The sequence below is a fragment of the Taudactylus pleione genome, unplaced genomic scaffold (assembly GCF_031769625.1).
Source record: "Taudactylus pleione unplaced genomic scaffold, aTauple2 ptg001597l, whole genome shotgun sequence".
Classification (NCBI taxonomy): domain Eukaryota; kingdom Metazoa; phylum Chordata; class Amphibia; order Anura; family Myobatrachidae; genus Taudactylus; species Taudactylus pleione.
The window spans coordinates 1112222-1136070 of record NW_028285994.1 but is presented as its reverse complement, the minus strand read 5'-3'; the positions used below and the strand labels follow the sequence as shown (position 1 = coordinate 1136070).

General features: G+C 43.8%; 1 protein-coding gene across 3 annotated transcripts in view; it reads left to right on the top strand.

The window, feature by feature from the left end:
- LOC148442170 (alanine aminotransferase 2) overlaps nt 1–23849 on the top strand; it is a 269352-nt gene that overhangs the window by 75017 nt on the left and 170486 nt on the right. For 2 of the 3 annotated variants that reach the window (XM_088464138.1, XM_088464137.1), the window contains exon 2: nt 20804–20873. In XM_088464138.1, coding sequence (XP_088320264.1) covers nt 20866–20873 — 8 coding nt within the window. In that variant the 5' untranslated portion in view covers nt 20804–20865. Of the gene's footprint in view, nt 1–20803; nt 20892–23849 lie in introns of all 3 variants that reach the window. The other variant, XM_088464136.1, reaches the window with a different exon arrangement.

Here is a 23849-nt window from a genome sequence, read left to right as displayed (position 1 = left end):
CATAGTCATACGCACTCTTACACGTGCTTCACTTTTATACACACACACACTCCTACAAGCGCACTCTTGCACACACACTTACACGGTCACTCTTACACACACTCTTACACGGTCACTCTTACACACACTCTTACACGGTCACTCTTACACACACTCTTACACGGTCACTCTTACACGTGCACTCACTTTTATACACACACACACTCCTACAAGCGCACTCTTACACACACACTTACACGGTCACTCTTATGCGCGCGCACTCCTACAAGCGCACTCTTACACACACTCTTATATGCGCGCACTCTTACACGCGCGCACTCTTAAGGGGCCTATCCATTAGCAGATAAATTGAACAACTGAACGATATATTGTTCAGGCATTGAATTTATCTGCTAATGGATAGGCCGTGAACGATGACAGATGACAGATGCGCAATCCCGCGGCCGATAAATTGTGTCTTTCGTCTCTTCAACATGTTGGTCAATTATCGCTTATTGCTGCCAGATGGTAAAAATATCTGGCAGTTTATAAGCGGTGAACGACGAACGATATTTGTAATGAAAATTCGTAGAAACATAAAAAAAATTCACTCCCTGAATGATGTCATGTAATATCGTTAGTCATCATTCGTCGTTTGCAAAAATCTGTCATGTACATGACAGATACGTCACTGTAGCCCCAGGGATTCTCAAGGGATAATCTTTTGTCTTTCATCGTTAGAGAAAGATCTGCTAATGGATAGGCCCATTTACACGCGCACTCTTACACGCGCACTCTTACACACGCACTCTTACACACGCACTCTTACACACGCACTCTTACACATGCGCACTCTTACACGCGCGCACTCTTACACGCGCGCACTCTTACACACGCGCAGACACATTGCGCCTGATTTATAGACGTGCACTATTAGCAGTGGTGCAAATATAAAACAGTTCTTAGTGGTATTGTATGCGCAGTTTGCAAAAATGGCCATGGCCATGCATCACGAGGGGTGTTGCCACTCGAAATGGGGGAGTGTCAGCATGACACAACACCCATTTCTCGTCACTCTGGAAGCATTCCTCTCCCTTCCCTGCCAGATATACCTGCATAGTGGTTTCTCTGCGACGTGGATCCCCTGAAGATCATTCTAATCCTCAATGGGCAGATGTGTCTTCAGTCGGTATCCACTATTCATGTAGGAGATCACATGGTCCAGAAGATGCCTGTTTGTGTAGGAATATAACCAATGTTATCATCATACAATAGAGGTTCAACCAGACTTGTGTCCTCTGTGTCACCTCCTGCCTCCTGTATCCCTCCAGCCTCCTGCCCCTTGTGTCGCTCTAGCCTACTGTCTTTACAGCCTCCTGCCCCCTGTCTTTCCAGATTCCTATAGTGTATAGCCTAATGCCCCTTGTTTCTCCAGCCGCCTGCTCCGTCACTCCAGCCTCCACTCTTTCTAGCCTCTTGCCCCCTGTATCTCTCAGCCTCCCCCTGCGTCTCTCAGCCTCCCCCTGTGTCTTTCAGCATCATCAATGTATCTCAGGTGGGGTCCCTTCTGTCTCCCCAACCAGCCCATGACTTCATCTTTAGCCCCCCCAACCCCGACCTGTTTCTCCCTAGCCCAGCGCAGCCCACACTTACCTCCTCCTGCTGCTTCCTGCTGCTCTGTCTTGGCAGGTGGTTCGGCTCCTCCATTCAGTGACGACACGTCGCTGCGTCTGTAGACAAGAAATAAGTGATTGTACCGGCCACCAGCGTTCGCCGCTGTCCCGGCTCTGCCTTTCCTCTGTGCAGTTTGTCCTGTTTTCATGTCAGACGTGTGGTTGGGGTACGGCTTACCCGCTATGAATTTCTTAATAGTACGTTGTTCCACCACATACCGCCATGGTTGCACTGCTGGCTACTAGCATCGCTGCTGCGTCTTTGGACTCTAAAATATGCTAATGTGGCAGGAGGCATTTTGTGTAAATAGGCCCCTCCTGCCGCATCTGTGATCCGCAGCTACTGTCTCCAAGGACGCAGCCCTCGTGTCACTAGCGAGAAACCCCCAGGTGTAGGTAGAGGTAACACTGGGTGTAGGTAGAGGTAACGCTGGGTGTAGGTAGAGGTAACGCTGGGTGTAGGTAGAGGTGACGCTGGGTGTAGGTAGAGGTGACGCTGGGTGTAGGTAGAGGTGACGCGGGGTGTAGGTAGAGGTGACGCGGGGTGTAGGTAGAGGTGACGCTGGGTGTAGGTAGAGGTGACGCTGGGTGTAGGTAGAGGTAACGCAGAGTGTAGGTAGTAGTAGTAGGCCCTTTGGTCATTTTCAGCTCCAGGCCCTAGTGGCCATCAATCCGGCCCTGAGTAGGTAAGTGACCTCACTACTACGAGCCCCCAACTAACGATACTGAAATTGAACCTCTATATACCCCTGCCTATACCTTCTAAAATCCTGCCTATAAACCTCCGAGGATGATGCTAATTTGCGTACGCAGTCATACAGTAAATAGAGACTCCAGACTTAGAACATGTGGTTCCAAAGCACAAAGTATTATTCAAGTAAAAGTACAGTCGGTTACACGCTATTGATCCAGACACAATTAGGCGCAAAGGAATTATACAGACCCAAGTACAGTATACATACGCAGCGCTTCCGGACCAGATGATAGGCATCAGCAAGAAACCCCGTCGTCATTCAGCACGAAGACTAAAAACCCAGTGTTTGAGCACACATATTTATACCCCCCCCAGAATAGACAGGACAATAGAGAAGTTTGTTGCTAATGCCATTGGATCCCAGGGGGGAAGTATCTGTTACAGAGCATTTAACAGGCTGATTCAAATAGACTCACCCAGCCTCTAACAACTGGGGGTCTCTGCCCTCCCGCCCCCTTGCAACATCCTAACAGTTGTTCATAATATACATTTTGTTGCTTGAAGTCTCTGCGGTCCATAAGTTGAGAATGCATGATGCGATCTCCACACCGATAATACCGGAATTCTGTTGAAAGAGTACGCATCAGTACAAAACCAAACACGTCTTACTTAGCATGTATAAAACCTTAGTTATCAAATATCTTTATTTCAAAGTATTTATACTAACTGAACCAACTTAAATCTTATACTTTAAAGCTTATTAAACCTTATGTGTGAATATATAATGTGTGAGTATGCGGGGATTAATATAAGGACGCTAGTTAACTTGGGGCAGATGTGTGCGCATAAAGCTAATAAAACAGCGGTTTCATACAAAGTCCTATGCATTCGTTTATATGCGACCAGTTAAAAGCGCAATTGTGCGTATTAATGTGTGTATGAGAAATGGTGGAAGATGCAATCGCATGTTGCTAATGGTAATATCGCCACATGTACTAAAGTGTAAGTTTATCTAAAATGGCGCTTAGGCGGCCATTCGCAAAATGGCGTCTTGTGATCTCATTTCCAAAATAGTGTCGTGCGGCCAGTCGCAAGATGACGTCGCTGCGATTCAATTTTAAACTGATCTTGTCTCAGCCAATTATCCAGCTTTGACAGTCCACCCTTTGATAGCAAACAACATGCTATCACAATCTGTTGTTGGAATTCTAACTTAGGCTTACATTTACATATTATTTAGTGTTATTATGGGATGGCACAAGGTGGTTCTTAATCCATCAATAATGTGTCTCTGAGTGGGGACATAAAACTACTATTATACGCACACCGCGGATCTTGGAAGATCATGTGAAAGGTGTGGGAATGCACCAGTCTTATAAAAGCAGTCTTGAAGGGGAATTGAGACTTTACATTATCTGAGGTGTTTTAAAAATAAAATTTCAATAATACATTTTTATTCATGGCTAAATATAATACATTAAATGATGGTATTTCCTAGCTCAGGGTTGTAATGCAGTTCTATATTTACCTCGGTATTTATACTGGCCACCATCATAATTTCGTTCTTTCGTTTTACTCTATTTTTACATTTTCCACACTTCAACACAATAGGAACACACCGGACACATATGCCAATTATTATGATGACAATCAGTATAAGGATTAAGAATTTGCCTATACTGGCGATCATTTCCTGGACCCATTCCCCTAGACCTGAGAACCATTTCACTGGGTTCAGCCATGACACCCATCCTTCTATCTTCTCCCCTACTTCATCCACTGAAGTGTTATGGTTCTTACGAAACTCCCATTTTAGCTGCAGAATTTCATCCATCTTCCGTTCTATCACCTCCTTAGGGTCACTGGTATCATTGGTGACATAGGTGCAACATTTTACTCCAAATTGGGTGGCCAGAGTTACGCAATACCCTCCAGTAACAGCAGTTAAATAATTCAGCACTAGCCTGTGTTGCACCAGTTCTTTCTTGTACGCTTGCAATTCTCTTCCTGTATACCTGAATGTGTCATCGTACATCTCGGTGATATTATCTATCAATTTAGCAAGTTCCTGAATATATCTAAAATTTAATGTACCCCGAGCAATTCTGGTGGGATCCAGTGCGACTAAAACTTGGAAGCCAGTTGTCTCACTGATTAACTGAGCGGCTTTATGCACATCACCAGGTATCATATTTCTCTTGCCTCTGTGTTCATATTGCGTGTGAAGATATGGCGATGGTGTGTTTTTATGTATACCAAGCATTTCAACATGTGTGAGGGTCATAACCTCTGGGAGTACTCTTCCCAGGTAACACAAACCTTCGGAACTCGGGGAGAGCCACTTATACGCTTTTCTTCCACATACAAAATATACATTATCAGGGAGAACATAAGGGATGGTATGCATCATCATCATTAAGCACATTTCTCTTGTAAACAATCCTATTTCTGGGTTTTCCATCTGGTTCATGCAAGTCTCTGGCTCTATTATTTTAGCATAATAACCATCTGGCACCTTAAAAATAATCTCCTTGGTGGAACTCAGTGTATACCGATACCTAAAATGTTTCCCACTAGCTTTAATTGAGCATAACAGATCATGGTTTATGGACTCATTATCAGCTCTTTGTGAGAAGGTCATCGTCTGATTATTCCCTGTCACTTCCCAACCTCCGAGTTTTTTTGGGTTGGTTATGTTTAAACACAAAAGTGATCTATCTACTTGGAATTGATAGAGTTTGAAATGAGGTGGTTTGGATGAGAGAAATTTTCCATCCAAGGTTTTCTCTTTTGTAATTCTAAAATTTCTGTGGTATTCAGCGGAAATGGCACCAACCCTACGTTATGCTGTCCCTGTGGCACATGTGAACACACCCAGCAATCAGTTTGATTTAACACTTTGCCTACCATGCTATGATAATCCTCTAAAGGATACCCACCCCAGTAAGGGTTATATTTAGGTTGGCACCGTTGGATACAGTTCTCATCAACTAGGGACCCACAAAGCTCACAAATACAGGAATCTTCAGACGATAAACCTCCACACCTTCCCCGAGTATCCGGAATGACAGCTCTCTTAACAATAACAGTACTAAGATTGGTCAGACACTCCCCTGATTGGCATTGCACTCCTCCTGACTCCACTCCATCAGCACTGCCATCAGCTTCCATTTCCTCAATCGGTCCCCCATCACAGACACCGGATATCCCCAAACCGACCAGGATGGTGAACACTCTAAAAGAGAATATGAAAATGAACACAGCAGGCCTGTCCATTGTCACAACAAGATCTGCAAATTTCTCTCAGTTCAGGTATCTCACTACAACCTGTTCAATCCTCCTGGAACAAGCTCGCGATTGACAGGTCCACGTTATCAGCCTTGTCTCCAACTTGTTTCTCCACCGGTTGATTGACCTTTTTGCAGTGAGTGGAATGGACCCAGGTATCTCTCTCGGCCACCTTCAAAGATGTAGTACTTGTCAGCAGCACCTGGTATGGACCTTCCCACTGATCAGTCAAACAACCTGAACGCAAGAAATTTCAGATCATAACATATTCTCCTGGTTCAACATCATGACAGTTAGTTTCAGGCATATCATTGGGCAACAATATCAGTTTCTGCTGCTGTTGCTTTAACTGCCTACTCATTGATATAAGATACTTTACAGTTACCTCGTTGTTACCCTTCAAGTCTTCCTGTGGACTTATAATCAAATGAGGTTGTATACCGAACAGTATTTCAAATGGGGACAGATTTAGAGGGGGTCTAGGAGTGGTCCTTATGCTATGTAGGACCAAAGGTAACGCTTCTGGCCATCCCAGTCCAGTCTCTGCCATAATTTTACTTAGCTTATTTTTAATAGTCCCGTTCATCCTCTCTACCTTGGCACTGGCTTGCGGTCGGTAGGGGGTATGAAGTCGGCTATTAATACCCATCAGCTTACACATATTTTGAAAAACATCACCTGTGAAATGAGTACCCCTGTCACTCTCGATGATTTTAGGGATACCGTAACTGCATACAAATTCCTGGACTATTTTCTTGGCAGTAAACGCAGCAGTATTAGTGGCCACTGTATAGGCCTCAACCCAGTTAGAAAATACATCAGTGCACACCAATACATACTTGAGATTCCTGCAGGGTGGTAATTGGATGAAATCAATTTGTATCACCTGGAAAGGACCATCAGTCAGTGGAATGTGGGACGGTTTGGTAGGGATCGCTTTCCCTATGTTCTTCCTCAAGCAGGTCAGACAGGACATTGCTATCTTTTCTGCTTGTGAAGAAAAACCTGGTGCGCACCAGTATGCTCTCACCAACTTGCACATACCTTGTTTTCACAGATGAGTCAGACCGTGTGCTGCCTCAGCCAGGCTGGGGTAATATGCCTTTCTGGGCTACTGGTTTACCTTGTCCGTCCCTTCAGAGCCCGGAGGACTCTTGCCCACATCCCTTGGACTTCCAAATGGATTTTTCCTGAATTGAACACATTTTGCATCTCAATTAATTTCAGCATATCAATTGTTTGGTAAGACATAATTTTTTCAGTTGGAGAAAACATTTTCAACCCTGCTGCCCATTTTGCAGCTTCATCAGCTCTGTTGTTGCCCAGTGACACCGGGTCATCCTCACATGTATGGGCTTTACACTTAATTACTGCCACTGTTTTGGGCAGTTAGATTGTTTCTAAAAGATGTGTATGTGTCGGGAATGTGCAACTGGTGTGCCTACTGCTGTCATAAAATTTCTCAGATGCCATAGAGCCCCAAAATCATGCACCACCCCGAACGCGTACCTCGAGTCAGTGTAAATGTTAGCAGATTTGCCTGCTGCCAGTTCACACGCACTAGTTAGTGCTACTAACTCTGCCACTTGGGCTGAGTGAGGAGGACCAAGAGGTTTAGCTTCCATGATGTCTGTGTCATTTACAACAGCATAACCTGTACATAATTCACCTGTGTCTGTTTGTCTATGACAACTCCCATCCATATAAAAAGTTACATCCACATTCTCTAAAGGTGTGTCATGTATGTCAGGTCTAGCAGTAAAGGTCTGATTCAGATATGTCATACAATCGTGCGTATCATTATGTCCGCTGAACTCACCTCCCGCCAGCAACTTGTCTCCCTCCACCCTTTGTACATCATGTTGTACATATGGTAAATACGTTGCTGGATTCCGCGTGCTGCAATGTTTAACAGTGATATTTGCGGGTGCGATTAGAGCTAGTTCCCATTTGATAAACCTAGCCGAAGAGACGTGTCTGGTTTGAGCTGAGTTCAACAGAGCAGATACAGCATGGGGAGTGTAGACAATCATATCATGACCCAGTACTACGTCCTCACTTTTACTCACCAATAGAGCGGTAGCTGCTACACTTCTCAAACAAGTGGGGAGTGATCTTGCTACAGTGTCCAATTGGGCACTGTAGTATGCTACGGGCCTACTGGCATCACCATGTTTTTGTGTAAGGACACCTGCAGCACAACCATCGGCTTCCGTACAATACAAATCAAAAGGTTTTTCATAATCAGGTATTCCCAATGCAGGAGCTTTTGTCAGACTATCCTTAAGATTAAGGAAAGCCTGCTCTGATTCCTCTGTGTGTATGACACGATCGGGCTTTGAGGAAGTGACTAATTCCTGTAAAGGCAAGGCCAAAATAGAAAAACCTGGGATCCACATTCGGCAATATCCACACATTCCCAAGAAGGTACGAATTTGCTGTTGATTCTGCGGCAGTGTCATGTTTTGTATGGCCTGGATTCTATCATTTGTAAGATGTCGTAACCCCTGGGTTAGGCAGTGTCCCAAATATTTTACTCTGGATTGGCACAGCTGTAGTTTGTCTTAAGCCACCTTGTGTCCTGTGTGCGAGAGATGAAGTAACAAAAGTTTAGTATCATTCAAACATGACATAAACGAGTCAGAACATAGCAATAAATCATCCACATATTGAATTAGAACAGATCCATTGGCAGGTTGAAAAGATTGTAAACAGTCGTGTAATGCCTGGGAGAAGATACTGGGGCTGTCTATGAAACCTTGGGGTAAACATGTTCACGTATATTGCACACCTCTGTATGTAAATGCGAATAGATACTGACAGTCAGGGTGGAGAGGCACAGAGAAGAAAGCAGAATAGAGGTCAATGACAGTGAAATGGGTTGCATTTGGTGGGATCTGCATCAGAATGACAGCTGGATTTGGCACTTCAGGGAATTGGCTCTCTACTACCTTGTTAACACCTCTAAGGTCTTGTACCAGCCTATAACCCCTCCCACCACTCTTCTTTACTGGAAAGATGGGACTGTTGGCTACACTAGTTGTACGAACTAAAATTCCCTGTTGCAATAATCGCTCAATTATTGGAAAAACACCTAATTCTACCTCCTGTTTTAGTGGGTACTGGGGAATTTTTGGAGCTTGCCTACCGCTTTTTAAATTTACCATTACAGGGCTTACGTTTGCCATTAATCCAGTGTCCTGTCCATCCTTGGTCCAAAGGGAATTTGGGGCAACATTTTATCTACCTGTGATGGATTTTCATTTAAACTGTAGAGTGATACATTATCCTTTGAGGAGTGTCTAACATATCCCTCAGCTCGTGTGCAATTCTCTCTGGGATATCTAAAAATACACCATCAGGGGTGTAATATATAACACATCCCATCTTACATAACAAGTCTCTTCCCAGCAGGTTAGTAGGGGTCGCAGCAGCCAGAAGGAAAGAATGTCTGGTATGCAACAGCCCAATAGTAACCTCTGTGGACTTTGTTAAAGGATAATGTTCCACTTTACGTGTTACACCCATTGTTGGTACTGTCTCATTGGTCACCTGTAAATTAACGGGAGATTTCATCACTGACCTGGTCGCCCCTGTCTACAAGAAAAGGATATTCAGTACCAGCTACATCAACCATCATGACCGGTTCTTCCCTAGTACTTCCCGTTAACCTGACTATCTGTAGACTACAGGTATGACCTGACCCCTAGCGTTGGCTCCCACTCTCCAATAAAGCATTTAAGGCCACAATTGGAGCTGGTGCTTGTTGAACATTTGCTGGTCTCTGTGCATATCCCTTATGGGGATATCCAGGTCTTCTCTGATTTGGGGTTCCTACTCTTTTTACTGGACAGTTTCTACTTAAGTGTCCTGTTTGTTTACAATTAAAACATGTCCATGGATCAGGTGACAACATGTGTTGTTGTGAGGTTTGAGCAGAGGGTAAAGGTGGTGGATATGGGTAAGGATAGGGAGGGTAAGGGTATTGTGGGGGATATGAGTATGGGACCTGTGGTTGTATTGGGTTAGCGGAATGGAACTGTGTTTGTTGTTGTGTGGGGTTAGTGAGGGCAGGTGCGAGTGTGTCTGCTGGCTGTGATGTTACCGTCATTCCTTCTAGAGCTTGGATACTGACAGCCATTAGTTTTTCGCTCTGGATCTCCCTCTTTTTTGAGATGTTTTTATCATGTTCTATGGCAGATTCTATGAGGGTATCTATTGTGACTCCCCTCCAGCCAGGCTGTGAGGTCTGAACCCGAGTTTTTAAACTCTCTTTCAGACCATCCATGAGTACCGTGACTATCATTCCCCTGTGATGAATGCTATCTTTAATATCTTCTATCCCAGTGTACTGGGTGATAGCCTGCAGAGCCCGGTCGCAATAGTCTTCTGCAGTTTCACTCTCCTTTTGCTTGATTGTGAAAATTTTGTTCCAGTTAACTACTGCTGGAAAATATATACCCAATTGAGTTACAATGCGGGAAATGTTACCTTGGTTTACTTGGTCTGTTAAGGGAACGTCACCATCCAATACACAATCCGTGATAAATTTTGTCACGTCGGTATTGCGTGGTAGACAGGCCCTTAACACCACACGCCAATCTTTTTTAGTGGGCTCATGAGAACTACCCAAATTCCTCAAAAATCTTTGACATTTGGCTAGTTCCTTTTTGGGATTGGGGAAATCATTTATGATGGAATTTAGTTCTGCTCTTGTCCATGGACAATGCATTACTACTTCCCTCGTGGGCACTACACCGTTTGCGTCTGCATTTCCATTTGGAACAGTTATCGTCCGAATGGGATGCAGACCGACAGCGTTGCTACCTTTAACCTGGTTACCTGGCTGCGGGTTTAATCTGCTGCTGCTACGTATGGTATTAACAACTTCCTCTACGGGTGCAGCGGGTGTTAACACTAACCCTTGCTGTTACCGATGGAGATGGCGGCACCACTCGTGATTGTCGTGGTGCCGCATCTATCATTTGTACAGCATGGGAAATGGCAGACATTACAATAGGCTCATTATCCACATCATAAACATTTTCTTTATGGTTACTTAAGAGGGGGTACAAATTGCTTGTTACATTTTTATGGGTATTTTTGGTAACTGTACTTGCACCTCCATCCACATAAGGTGGGGGAGGTGAGCGTGAACTGCTGGCAATACTCTCCACAACGCTACCTTGCCGCACGTGCGCGCCATTTTGCGGCTCGCCCGTATTGCAATTTAGCGTCGCGGATGTATTTTCTGGCAATGCGCTCGCAACGCTAGTTTGCGTCGCTTGCACATTTTTAAGCCACGCATCCCCTTCATGCTGCCATATTTTTAAACATTCAAAATATTTGACCTTTTTCACTCGGGAGCGCATCAAACTGATGTGATCCCGGACATTATCTAATACATCCTTATCAAAACTACCATTTCTGGGAAACGGTCTAACACTCTTCATCGTCATTTTAAACCATACATCACAATACCTTATTGCATAAGTACCATACTTAGTATGCATGATACGACGGGCCGATCCGATCGGCGCCTCCATTAGCAGCACATCATTGCCTAACATCTCTACTGTTTGCACGGCTCCCATTCTGAGACAACTCCTACGCTTTTCAATAAAGATTTAAACTGGTGAAAGACAATCAAGATACTTTCACTTACCTGTGGACGATTTAAGTCGGTGGCGCCCACACACCTGGATAAGATTTGAAAAAGGCAACTTCCACACCCGGATAAGATTTAGTAAGGCAACTTCCACACCTATGGAAGTTTATATGTCGGCCACTTCCACGCACCTCTCTACAACAAAGACAACATGTACACCTGCTACTGTGTATAGAACGGTAAAGCTACTTACCGAGCGGCTAGACTAACCCTTGCACCTAGCCCTTAAGGATCATACGATACCCTTAACTTTGTCCAACAAATATTCACTGTTACACACTTTATCCTGCGCAGAAAAACAAACGTTAACCCGGATATTGATAACAATTGAAAAATGTAAACCTCAACGGCTTTGTTTAAACACGTGGCAGCACAACCGGAAGTATGTATACGCTATTGTGCGACCAGCCGCATACACAATAATGCGACTACCACACAACCATATGATGACTTTTTAGCTGCGTACGCAAAAGTGCGTCTTTGCTGTGCGCAAAACTGCAACTCAGCCGCGTACTGAATACTCAATAAACGTTAGGTTCTATCAACAAAGGAAAACAAACTTTTTCCTTTCTTGTCCCTGGATTCTAGTCAGCTTCCTTGGCTCACACGAAAACGGATAGCGATCTTTCAGCACAAAGCGGCTACAGGAAAACCCTGTGTGTGGCCACTCCACCCTTTGCTGAGATATCGATAACCGTATGTGCCGTGTGAGTAGGTACAGGGCCAGATTAACAATGGAGCAGATGGAGCTACAGCTCCAGGCCTCCACATAAAAATAGGCCTATTGTCATGACAACATGATGTTGACTGGCCATCTGCTCTCCACACGGTCAGCCATAAATCAAAAGTAGTAAATTTGTATTTCTGAGGGGGCGTGGCCTGGAAGCCGAGGAGGAAAGCTGCATGGAGTCGGGGCTCCGTTACGACTGAGCCTGCTGATCCAGTCCCTCCGGCCGTGCGCGGTGCTTCTTGGCTCTCCTACCGCCACAAGCCATCTCTGCCCCCAAGGCGGGTGTTCCCATTGCCTAGCGGGATCCTGGTTCCCGGACTCGGGCTGCCGGACCTCGCGGCCTACTGCAGACGCGGTGCGTGGTGCTGGGTTCCGGCCCTCGCCTCCCGGCTCCTGCATCGCACCTGGTCCACTGCCAAACCCCGCGATGCTGGCTCACAGACAGTCACCTGGTGGGCGCGAGCAGCGAGGGGAACACACGGGGACGCCGCTGGACGGGTCCCCGCGACCGCATATCATAATTGCAGAAGGCAGACGCTGGCTCCCTTCAAGGTCCTTTTACAGACGGCGCCATTTTGCAGACACTGCATATACAGGAGACAAGGTACTGTGTGTTACCAGTTAAAGCCCTAAACTGGAGAACGTACAGCTGCTTATAAACAGAAGTCTTGCAACTCTATACTTCTTTTGAATCCCCAGCTATAGCTGATGATAAATTTGGCAATATTTATGTACATATCCTTTACTCTGGGGAATAGTTACAGTACCAGCTTCTACCACCAGATGGTGCTCCAGCCCTATTTTTCAAGTTACTTCACAATTATTTGAAATGTAAAGGATCTCCTGTCTGTGATCACAGCCATTTCTAAGCAACACACTCCTCAGTACTATCATAACCTGGTGAAAATTAAGACCAATCTCTACATGGATAAGTTCATGGCTCCACAGCCCACCCCCAAGGCAAATCGAGCCAGGAGTAGTAGCAAACGTACAGATCAACCTACAGACTCTGTGGAAAACATGCCACATACACATAGTTCCGAACCCGCTACTACCCATAACACAATGGGCCCGGTTCCTGCTCCTCTCTCATATGCAGAGATAGTTAGAGCCATTAAAGAAACAGTGGAACCACTACTGCAAAACCAAGCGGATAAATTCATGGGGGCACTGGCGGATATTAAGAGGCAAATGTCTTCTGTCTCACAACAAGTGCGTGAAAATGAAAACAGGATCGGAGTCAACTTTCATGAACTTTCGGAACTAAAACAACAAGTTGCTACCATGTCGACCACTCAACAACAATTACTATCCAAGGTAGACGATCTGGAAAATAGGTCCAGACGCAACAACCTGCGACTTCTGGGTCTTAAGGAAACGATTAAAGGCAACGATCTCACTAAATTTCTTCAAACCGATCTCCCTGAGCTACTCGGCATCTCGGCTGAACTGAATAATTTTGAGATAGAACGAGCACATAGATTAGGTCCTTTTCGCGATTCTAACATCTCACGCCCTAGAGCTGTTATCTTCAAGTGCTTAAATTTTCGTCACAAGGATCTGATATGGTCAACTGCTCGACAGAAGGGCCCTCTTCAGTGGGATGGCCAACGTATCCTCTTGTTGCAGGACTACTCCGCGGAGGTTGCCAGAGCACGCAGAAATATGTCCCCTGTCTGCTCTCAGCTCATCCAATCAGGGACTCGCTTCGCGCTCTTATTCCCAGCTAGACTTCGCATTTTCTCATCTCAAGGCCCTAAAGATTTCACAGAAGTTGCTGACGCCCAAGCTTTCCTTAATGAAGTAAAAGAGTCCTCGGACCCCTCCACGATGGATCATAATGATTGATTACGGGAAGATGTCCCATACCTATTTTGATGCCTTTACCAGGTTTTACCCTTTTCTTCAAAAATATGTTTATAATCTGATTTAGGATTATAATTACATATATACTTGTGACGTTGCTTTATAGTTATTATTAATACTATTGTCTTTTTTTTTTTTCTTTTCAATAGGCTGAGATCAATGACTATAGTTTTGGTTATATGTTTGCATTTGATTCGCAATCTCTGCATATAAGCGTCTATCTTTATTTTCTTTTTATGTCTATGTCCATTTGTTTATTTGTTTCTTTATACTGTATGAATCACGAAGCTCATGCCCTTCATAGCTTATTTATGACTTATACTAGAGCCGACATTCATATTATTATGAACCTACCTAACACCAACCGGTATTATGGGGAGTATATTAACATTTATACTACACTTTTTTACTATTTGCATTACCTAATTTCCACACCTTGTGATGCCTTCCCACCTTAGGTTTTGCACCTGGAATGTCAGGGGGATTCACTCACCAGTGAAAAGAAAGCGCATATTGACATATCTTAATAAGCTTAAATCCGATATCACTTATTTACAGGAGACCCATTTAACTCCCACAGAACACGCCAAGCTAAACACACTGCACCACCAGGTATTGGCGTCATCATCATTTGGTTCTAAGTCACGTGGAGTGGTAATCCTAATACGCAAGGGTATTCAATTCGATATTCACTCCTCTGATGTAGACCAAGAGGGCCGATACATTCTTATGGATGTCACGCTAGACGGCACTAGATATTGTTTGTGTAATGTCTATGGTCCCAATATATATGATAAATCTTTTTTCCTAGGATTGATTAACAAATTATATTCTTTTGCAGATTCTAAGATTATATTAGGGGGTGATTTCAATCTGGTCGCTTCCCCAACCTTAGATAGGAAAACTTTCTCTCATTCCTCCCCCAAACAACCAAAAATAGGTTTAAATTATATAGCCAAAGAATTGAATTTATTAGATGTGTGGAGAATGAGACACCCCACTGATCTGGAATACACGTACTACTCAGCCACTCATAACGCCTTTTCTAGGCTTGATTATTTTTACTTATCTAACTCAATATCCTCAATGATTATCGATACATCGATTGAAACTATAGCTATTTCGGATCATGCGCCGGTGTGGGTGGATGTACAGGGGAAATTCCTTTTGGGTTCATACTCCCAATGGCGATTTCCGGCAAAATTAGCCTCATCCCTTAAATTTAAGTCAATGCTAGAGTCTGCTTGGGCCAATTACGAAATGAACAACCAAATACATAAAGATAACCCAGGTTTATATTGGCAAACTGCTAAGGCGGTGATTAGGGGGGAAATTATTTCCTTTATGACAAAATATAAGGCTGAACAGGACGCCACTTATAGATCTGCACAGACGGCCTTAACATCCGCATTTCAAGCTCTAAGAGCTTCATCCTCACCGGTGACTAGAGCCGCATATGGTGAGTGCAGGTTACACTTTGATCAAATCCTCACTCAAATGGATGATAAATATGTATACTCAGGTAAATTACATTTCTTTCGATACGGCAACAAACCTAGCCGACTCCTATCAAACATGCTGAGAGATACCAAGCCACATAATATTATTGCAGCTCTCAAAGATGAAAGCTCTGCCATACAATACAATGGCAAAGATATCGCGAATATCTTTTTCCGTTACTACCAAAACCTCTATTCCCAAGACCCAATAGATATCACTAAAAAAGAGGCTTTTTGGGAATCACACACCCTGCCACAGATTTCATCTGCACAGGCTGATATATTGATTGGCAAAATTACACATGAAGAAGTAGATCAGGCTGTTAAATCTCTCAAGACGTTCAAGGCCCCAGGCCCAGATGGTCTGAGTGGGGAGTTTTTCAAAATATTACGTCCCCAAATCACAGAGACTTTAACTAATGTATTTAACTCCATAATGGATAGTAAAATAATCCCTCACTATTTTAATTCGGCCATTATAAAAGTTCTGCCGAAGTCAGGCAGAGACCCCCTTTTGCCTTCATCATATAGACCCATTTCTCTACTTAACGTAGACTATAAATTATTGACAAAAATTTTAGCAGAGCGGTTGAAGTTGATTCTCCCGTCTATCATACACCCGGACCAAACCGGGTTTATTTGTGGCAGATGGGCGAGACGGGTGATCCCCGGTTCTTGTTGTCTTTAGACGCAGAAAAAGCGTTTGATCTGGTAACCTGGGATCACCTGTTTGAGTCTCTGCGTCGGTTTGGTATGCCCGCCCTTTTTGTTGAGATCATACGATCCTTATATACTTCTCCCCTTACTCAGATTCTCACTAATAGATATTTGTCACCTGTATTCTGTACACAGAGAGGGACGAGACAGGGTTGCCCGCTTTCTCCACTTTTGTTGGCAATTGCGCTAGAGCCATTGGCGATAGCAATAAGACAGGAAACGGAGGTAAAGGGTATTACTATCAGAAACCAAACATGTAAGTTGTCTTTATTTGCAGACGATATGATGCTTTTTATATCTGACCCCCTACGATCCATCCCTACACTTCTGGATCTAATTACCACATTTGGATCATTTGCAGGTTATCGCATCAATGTGAGTAAATCTGAGTTGCTCCCTATTGATGCAGCTACTTTTTTAGCTACACATCCCCACATAGCCTCTCTTTTCACAATTGCAACACATAAATTAAAATACTTAGGTATATTTATACCAGCTCAATTATCCTCTCTATATGCTTTTAATTTCTCTCCATTGCTAAATAGATTAAACTCCCAACTCCAGAATTGGAAAGATCTTAAACTCTCTCTACTCGGACGAGTAACTGTAATAAAGAGTGTGGTGTTCCCGAAACTAGCCTATCTTTTACAAACTTTACCCATTACTTTAACAAGAGCGGATGTACTGAAGTTTACGCAGATCTTTTTTAAATTCATTTGGCAGTACAAGAAACCCAGAATGCCGCGTTCCCGAGCTTACCTACTGAAAAAAAATGGAGGGCTGAGCATCCCAAGCATCTCTGCATTTGCAAAAGCTGCCATATTCCGATATATAACTGATTGGTTATTACATACCGATCACTATACTAATCCTGACTTGGAGGAAGCGTTATTTCACCCATATGCCCCAGCAGCCTTGTTACACACCCCTAAAATACACATTCCTAAGATATTTCGTTCTAATATTTTATTCTGGGACACTTACACTACGTGGTTGAAGGTTAATACACATTTGGGGAAAAATCCTTTTTCATCCCCGTACATCCCCCTATGGGGTAACCCATGTTTTCCCCCTTCACTTGACATTCCTCTTTTTAAAATGTGGAATCAAAAGGGAATCATGTCCATCAAAGATGTATTTGATCCGGGTAGCAATTTGCTCTCCTTTGTACAATTACAGGATAAATATGACATCCCTCGTACACAATTTTTTATGTTTCTACAAGTACGTCATTTCATTCAATCCTTAGATAATCCTTTATGGATCTCAGTTAACACAGATACAATGGGTCGCATTCTACTCTTATGTCGCTCAACCAAATTCAGAATAGCTCATTTATATAAATACCTGATTGAAATTCCTATACATGCTTGGGCACCAGTTGCGGAAGCTTGGCACACAGAGATGCCCGAATTATGTGACTTGGAGCCATTTGTTGCGAATCTGGATCGTGTTTTACCCTGTCTTAAGTCAGCGAGACTTCAAGAAATTCATCTTAGAATTTTAAATCGTACATATATGTCCCCGGCCCAACGGAGACATTTTGTGCCACTGGAGGAGGGATATTGTGTGAAATGTGACTGCTCTAATGCCTCTCTCTCGCATAACCTCTGGTACTGCAGAAAGATCCATAGATTTTGGAATAAAATTTTGTGTTATCTAAATAATACGATACATCTTAAATTGTCCAAAAATGCGGCAGCTCTTATTTTCGCAGAATTTTCAATATGGGAGTCTGAGTCCTCCTTGGGCCCATGGAAACCTGCTCTGAGAGTCATGGTTACAGTAGCTAAACAACTTATCCTTAATTACTGGATCTCAAAATCAGCACCTACACTAATGGAATGGAAAACTGCGCTGCTGGAGGTAATTTATGCGGAGAGACGTATGGCTATCTTTAACATCGAAAGAGGGGTACGGATTTTTTCCAAAAAGTGGGAACCATACATACAATGTTTACCGGTCCAGATTCAGAATAACATATGGAAAGTCTTTGATCACACGGAATGGTTTATGCTAAGAAATATCACTTAAAATGCCCCTATTGTTGCTATTTATATGTAGCTCTCTGTGAATCCCCCCAGACAAGGTATCTCTCACCTTCTGTCAGTGATTCCCCCTCTATTTCACCTTTCTTTCTTCTTCTGTTTCTTTTATCATTTTATTCTAACTCTCCCCCTTTTTCTAATATAATTCTGCATTGATGTAGATTATATTGACGCAACGATTGACTGATATACCGAAGTTGATGTGATAATTGGTTGCTTACACTGGCTCTATAAGTTGCATAGTTTGAGTGACATTGATTGTATATTTACTTGCATTTCTATGCGGTGTACTATATCGATTTTTTTATACAGTATTTGTAATTTTGTCATTTTCTACATTATATTATATTCAAGTACTTTGTTTCTTTGTACTTTGACATAATTTCAATCTATATTTGTACTATTTTCCCAAAAAGTTTGAAAAGATTAACAGTAATTTGTATATTGTTTGTTCCAAGAAACAGACTAATCGTTTATCAGATAATTTTATTTTCTCTAATTCTTGGATTGTGCAATGTATAATTGTTTTATTGCTGTTCAATAAAAAGATATTTAAAAAAAAAAAAATTTGTATTTCTATTTACCTCACAAAATGAAGGATTTTTTTCCTTTTACGTATTTAGGGAGACATTGGAGCAGAGAGTATAGGGGGTACACGCCCACATGGCACTGGCCACACCCACACAACACTGGTCACACCTCCTCTGCTTTTCATAATAGGCCCTTTGGTCATTTTCAGCTCCAGGCCCATGTGGCCATCAATCCGGCCCTGAGTAGGTAAGTGACCTCACTATTTCGAGCCCCCAACTAACGATACTGAAATTGAACCTCTATATACCCCTACCTATACCTTCTAAAATCCTACCTATAAACCTCTAAGGATGATGCTAATTTGCGTACACAGTCATACAGTAAATAGAGACTCCAGACTTAGAACATGTGGTTCCAAAGCACAAAGTATTATTCAAGTAAAAGTACAGTCGGTTACACGCTATTGATCCAGACACAATTAGGCGCAAAGGAATTATACAGACCCAAGTACAGTATACATACGCAGCGATTCCGGACCACATGATAGGCATTAGCAAGAAACCCCATCGTCATTCAGCACGAAGACTAAAAACCCAGTGTTTGAGCACACATATTTATACCCCCCCCAGAATAGACAGGACAATAGAGAAGTTTGTTGCTAATACCATTGGTTCCCAGGGGGGAAGTATCTATTATAGCACATTTAACAGGCTGATTCAAATAGACTCACCCAGCCTCTAACAACTGGGGGTCTCTGGTTTCCCGCCCCATGCAACATCCTAACAGTTGTTCATATAATATACATTTTGTTGCTTGAAGTCTCTGCGGTCCATAAGTTGAGAATGCATGATGTGATCTCCACACCGATAATACCGGAATACTGTTGAGAGAGTACGCATCAGTACAAAACCAAACGCGGCTTACTTAGCATGTATAAAACCTTAGTTATCAAATATCTTTATTTGATAGTATTTAAACTAACTGAACCAACTTAAATCTTATACTTTAAAACTTATTAAACCTTATGTGTGAATATGTAATGTGTGAGTATGCGGGGTTTGATATAAGGACGCTAGTTAACTTGGGGCAGATGCGTGCGCATAAAGCTAATAAAACAGCGGTTTCATACAAAGTCCTATGCATTCGCTAATATGCGACCAGTTAACACCATAATTGTGCGTATTAATGTGTGAATGAGAAATGGTGTAAGATGCAATCGCATGTTGCTAATAGTAATATCGCCACATGTACTAAAGTGTAAGGTTATCTAAAATGGCGCTTAGGTGGCCATTCGCAAAATGGCGTCTTGCGATCTCATTTCCAAAATAGCGTCTTGCGGCCAGTCGCAAGATGGCATCGCTGCGATTCAATTTTAAACTGATCTTGTCTCAGCCAATTATCCAGCTTCGACAGTAGAGGTAACGCTGGGTGCATGCAGGATAGTCAGAGATTTCGCGCAGACGGGGCCAGTGCAGCTGCGTCAGACGATGTAGACACGCCCAGAATTGCATGATGACACTAGGTAACACACACAGGGCGGGATGTACTAAGGCCTGAAATTAGGTAAAATCATGTAAAACCGCCATCTTGAACCCTGACAGGTATACAATCAATCCCTCCCACCACCACCAGCGGTGTGCGCGTCATTCTGCACAAATGTGCAGAAGGATGCCAGACAGTCTCCTGGGACCCTCTATCGCAAAGGACAGGAGAGGTGTACTTTGCGCATTTCTAGGTACATACCAGCGTTGTTATCGCTGGTATGTCCCCGATTATTGGCGGAATGTGCGTCATCACGGAGGGGGTGCTTAGTACATCCCGCCCACACGGTGCAAATTTGTCACAACAGTTGCATTAAATACATAGGGCCTCATTTATCACCCACAACCAGTAATAAAACTCGCTGCGTATGATAACGGTGCTCCGGCCAATCAGCCCCCAACTGTCACCTGGTAGACAAATGACAGCTGGGAGCTGATTGGCTGGAGCGTCATTATCATACGCTGCGAGCGTTATCACTGGTTGTGAGTGATAAACACACGCGAGTCTAGAATACAGCGTATACACCTGTGTATGAGACCCTAATTCTCTGCTTGTGTCTCCCCCACAGGACAGTAATACAGGGAGGCCGGACAGGAGGACACGGAGCGCAGAGGACGGGGAATTGGTCACATGAAGAGGCGAGTCGCTGCGTACAGGTCATGTGATATCACAATAGGGGCTCATTTATCAGCCAGTTTTATCATACGCAACCAGTAATAACACTCGCTGTGTACAGTATGATAACGGGGCTCCAGCCAATCAGCTCCCAACTGTTATCGGTTTGAAAAATGACAGTTGGCAGCTGATTGGCCGGAGCATCACTTATCATACACGGCGAGTTTTATCACTGAGGCCCTAGGGGAGATAATCATGTTATGGGGGAAGGGCAGCGTAATGAGAGGCCCCTGCGTTCCAGGACTGGGGCAGTTATTCGGGGTGTTATGGATGACATATTAGGGTGATCAGAGAAGGGTCTGAATAGAGGCATCGTGTGACTGGAGGTCCTGGGGCTGATTTACTGAAGGGGAACAAGCGCTGTTTCCTAACGTCGCCCTACAAAACACTATGTTACAGCAGCGATACGTTCTCCAGGACGCAGCATTGGGAACCCCGTGTAACATGTATAGTGACAGCAGGGGGCTCCCCGGCCGTGTCTGTATATAGTAACAGCAGGGGGCGCCCCGGCCCTCTCTGTATATAGTGACAGCAGGGGTTGCCCCGGCCATCTCTGTATACAGTGACAGCAGGGGGCGCCCCCGCCATCTCTGTATATAGTGACAGCAGGGGGCGCCCTGGCCATCTCTGTATATAGTGACACCCGGGGGCGCCCCGGCCATCTCTGTATTTAGTGACAGCAGGAGGCCCCGCCCATCTCTGTATATAGTGACAGCAGGGGGCGCCCCTGCCATCTCTGTATATAGTGACAGCAGGGGGCGCCCCGGCCATCTCTGTATATAGTGACAGCAGGGGGCGACGGCCATCTCTGTATATAGTGACAGCAGGGGGCGCTCCGGCCATCTCTGTATATAGTGACAGCAGGGGGCGCCCCGGCCATCTCTGCATATAGTGACATCAGGGGGCGCCCCGGCCATCTCTGTATATAGTGACAGCAGGAGGCGCTTCGGCCATCTCTGTATATAGTGACAGCAGGGGGCGCCCCGACCATCTCTGTATATAGTGACAGCAGGGGGCGCCCCGGCCATCTCTGTATATAGTGACAGCAGGGGGCGGCCCGGCTATCTCTGTATATAGTGACAGCAGGGGGAGCTCCGTCCCTCTCTGTATATAGTGACAGCAGGGGGCGCCCCAGCCATCTCTGTATATAGTGACAGCAGGGGGCACCCCGGCCATCTCTGTATATAGAGATAGCAGGGGGCACCCCGGCCCTCTCTGTATATAGTGACAGCAGGGGGCGCCCCGGCCCTCTCTGTATATAGTGACACATCTGAGAGGCGTGTCATAAATCTGATTTACATGTAACCATAGGGATCATTGTGCCTTATACCCAATGCTGGGAAATTATACTAATACATGTAGCCATAGGGATCACTGTGACTTATACCCAATGCAGGGAAATGATACTAATACATGTAACCATAGGGATCATTGTGCCTTATACCCACGGCAGGGACATGATACTAATACATGTAGCCATAGGGATCATTGTGCCTTATACCCAATTCAGGGACATGATACTAATACATGTAGCCATAGGGATCATTGTGCCTTATACCCAATGCAGGGAAATGTTACTAATACATGTAACCATAGGGATCATTGTGCCTTATACCCACTGCAGGGACATGATACTAATACATGTAACCATAGGGATCATTGTGCCTTATACCCACTGCAGGGACATGATACTAATACATGTAGCCATAGGAATCATTGTGCCTTGTACCCAATGCAGGGAAATGATACTAATACATGTAGCCATAGGGATCATTGTGCCTTATACCCAATGCAGGGAAATGATACTAATACATGTAGCCATAGGGATCATTGTGCCTTATACCCAATGCAGGAAAATGATACTAATACATGTAGCCATAGGGATCATTGTGCCTTATACCCAATGCAGGGAAATGTTACTAATACATGTAACCATAGGGATCATTATGTCTTATACCCAATGCAGGGAAATGATACTAATACATGTAGCTATAGGGATCATTGTGCCTTATACCCAGTGCAGGGAAATGATACTAATACATGTAGCCATAGGGATCATTGTGCCTTATACCCAATGCAGGGACATGATACTAATACATATAGCCATAGGGATCATTGTGCCTTATACCCAATGCAGGGAAATTATACTAATACATGTAGCCATAGGGATCATTGTGCCTTATACCCAATGCAGGGAAATGTTACTAATACATGTAACCATAGGGATCATTATGCTTTATACCCAATACAGGGAAATGTTACTAATACATGTAGCCATAGGGATCATTGTGCCTTATACCCAATGCAGGGACATGATACTAATACATGTAGCCATAGGGATCATTGTGCCTTATACCTAATGCAGGGAAATGATACTAATACATGTAGCCATAGGGATCACTGTGCCTTATACCCAATGCAGGGACATTATACTAATACATGTAACCATAGGGATCACTGTGCCTTATACCCAATGCAGGGAAATTATACTAATACATGTTACCATAGGGATCATTGTGCCTTATACCAAATGCAGGGACATGATACTAATACATGTAGCCATAGGGATCATTGTGCCTTATACCCAATGCAGGGAAATGATACTAATACATGTAGCCATAGGGATCATTGTGCCTTATACCCAATGCAGGGAAATGATACTAATACATATAGCCATAGGGATCATTGTGCCTTATACCCAATGCTGGGAAATGATACTAATACATGTAGCCATAGGGATCATTGTGCCTTATACCCAATGCAGGGAAATGTTACTAATACATGTAACCATAGGGATCATTATGCTTTATACCCAATGCAGGGAAATGATACTAATACATGTAGCCATAGGGATCATTGTGCCTTATACCCAATGCAGGGACATGATACTAATACATGTAGCCATAGGGATCATTGTGCCTTATACCCAATGCAGGGAC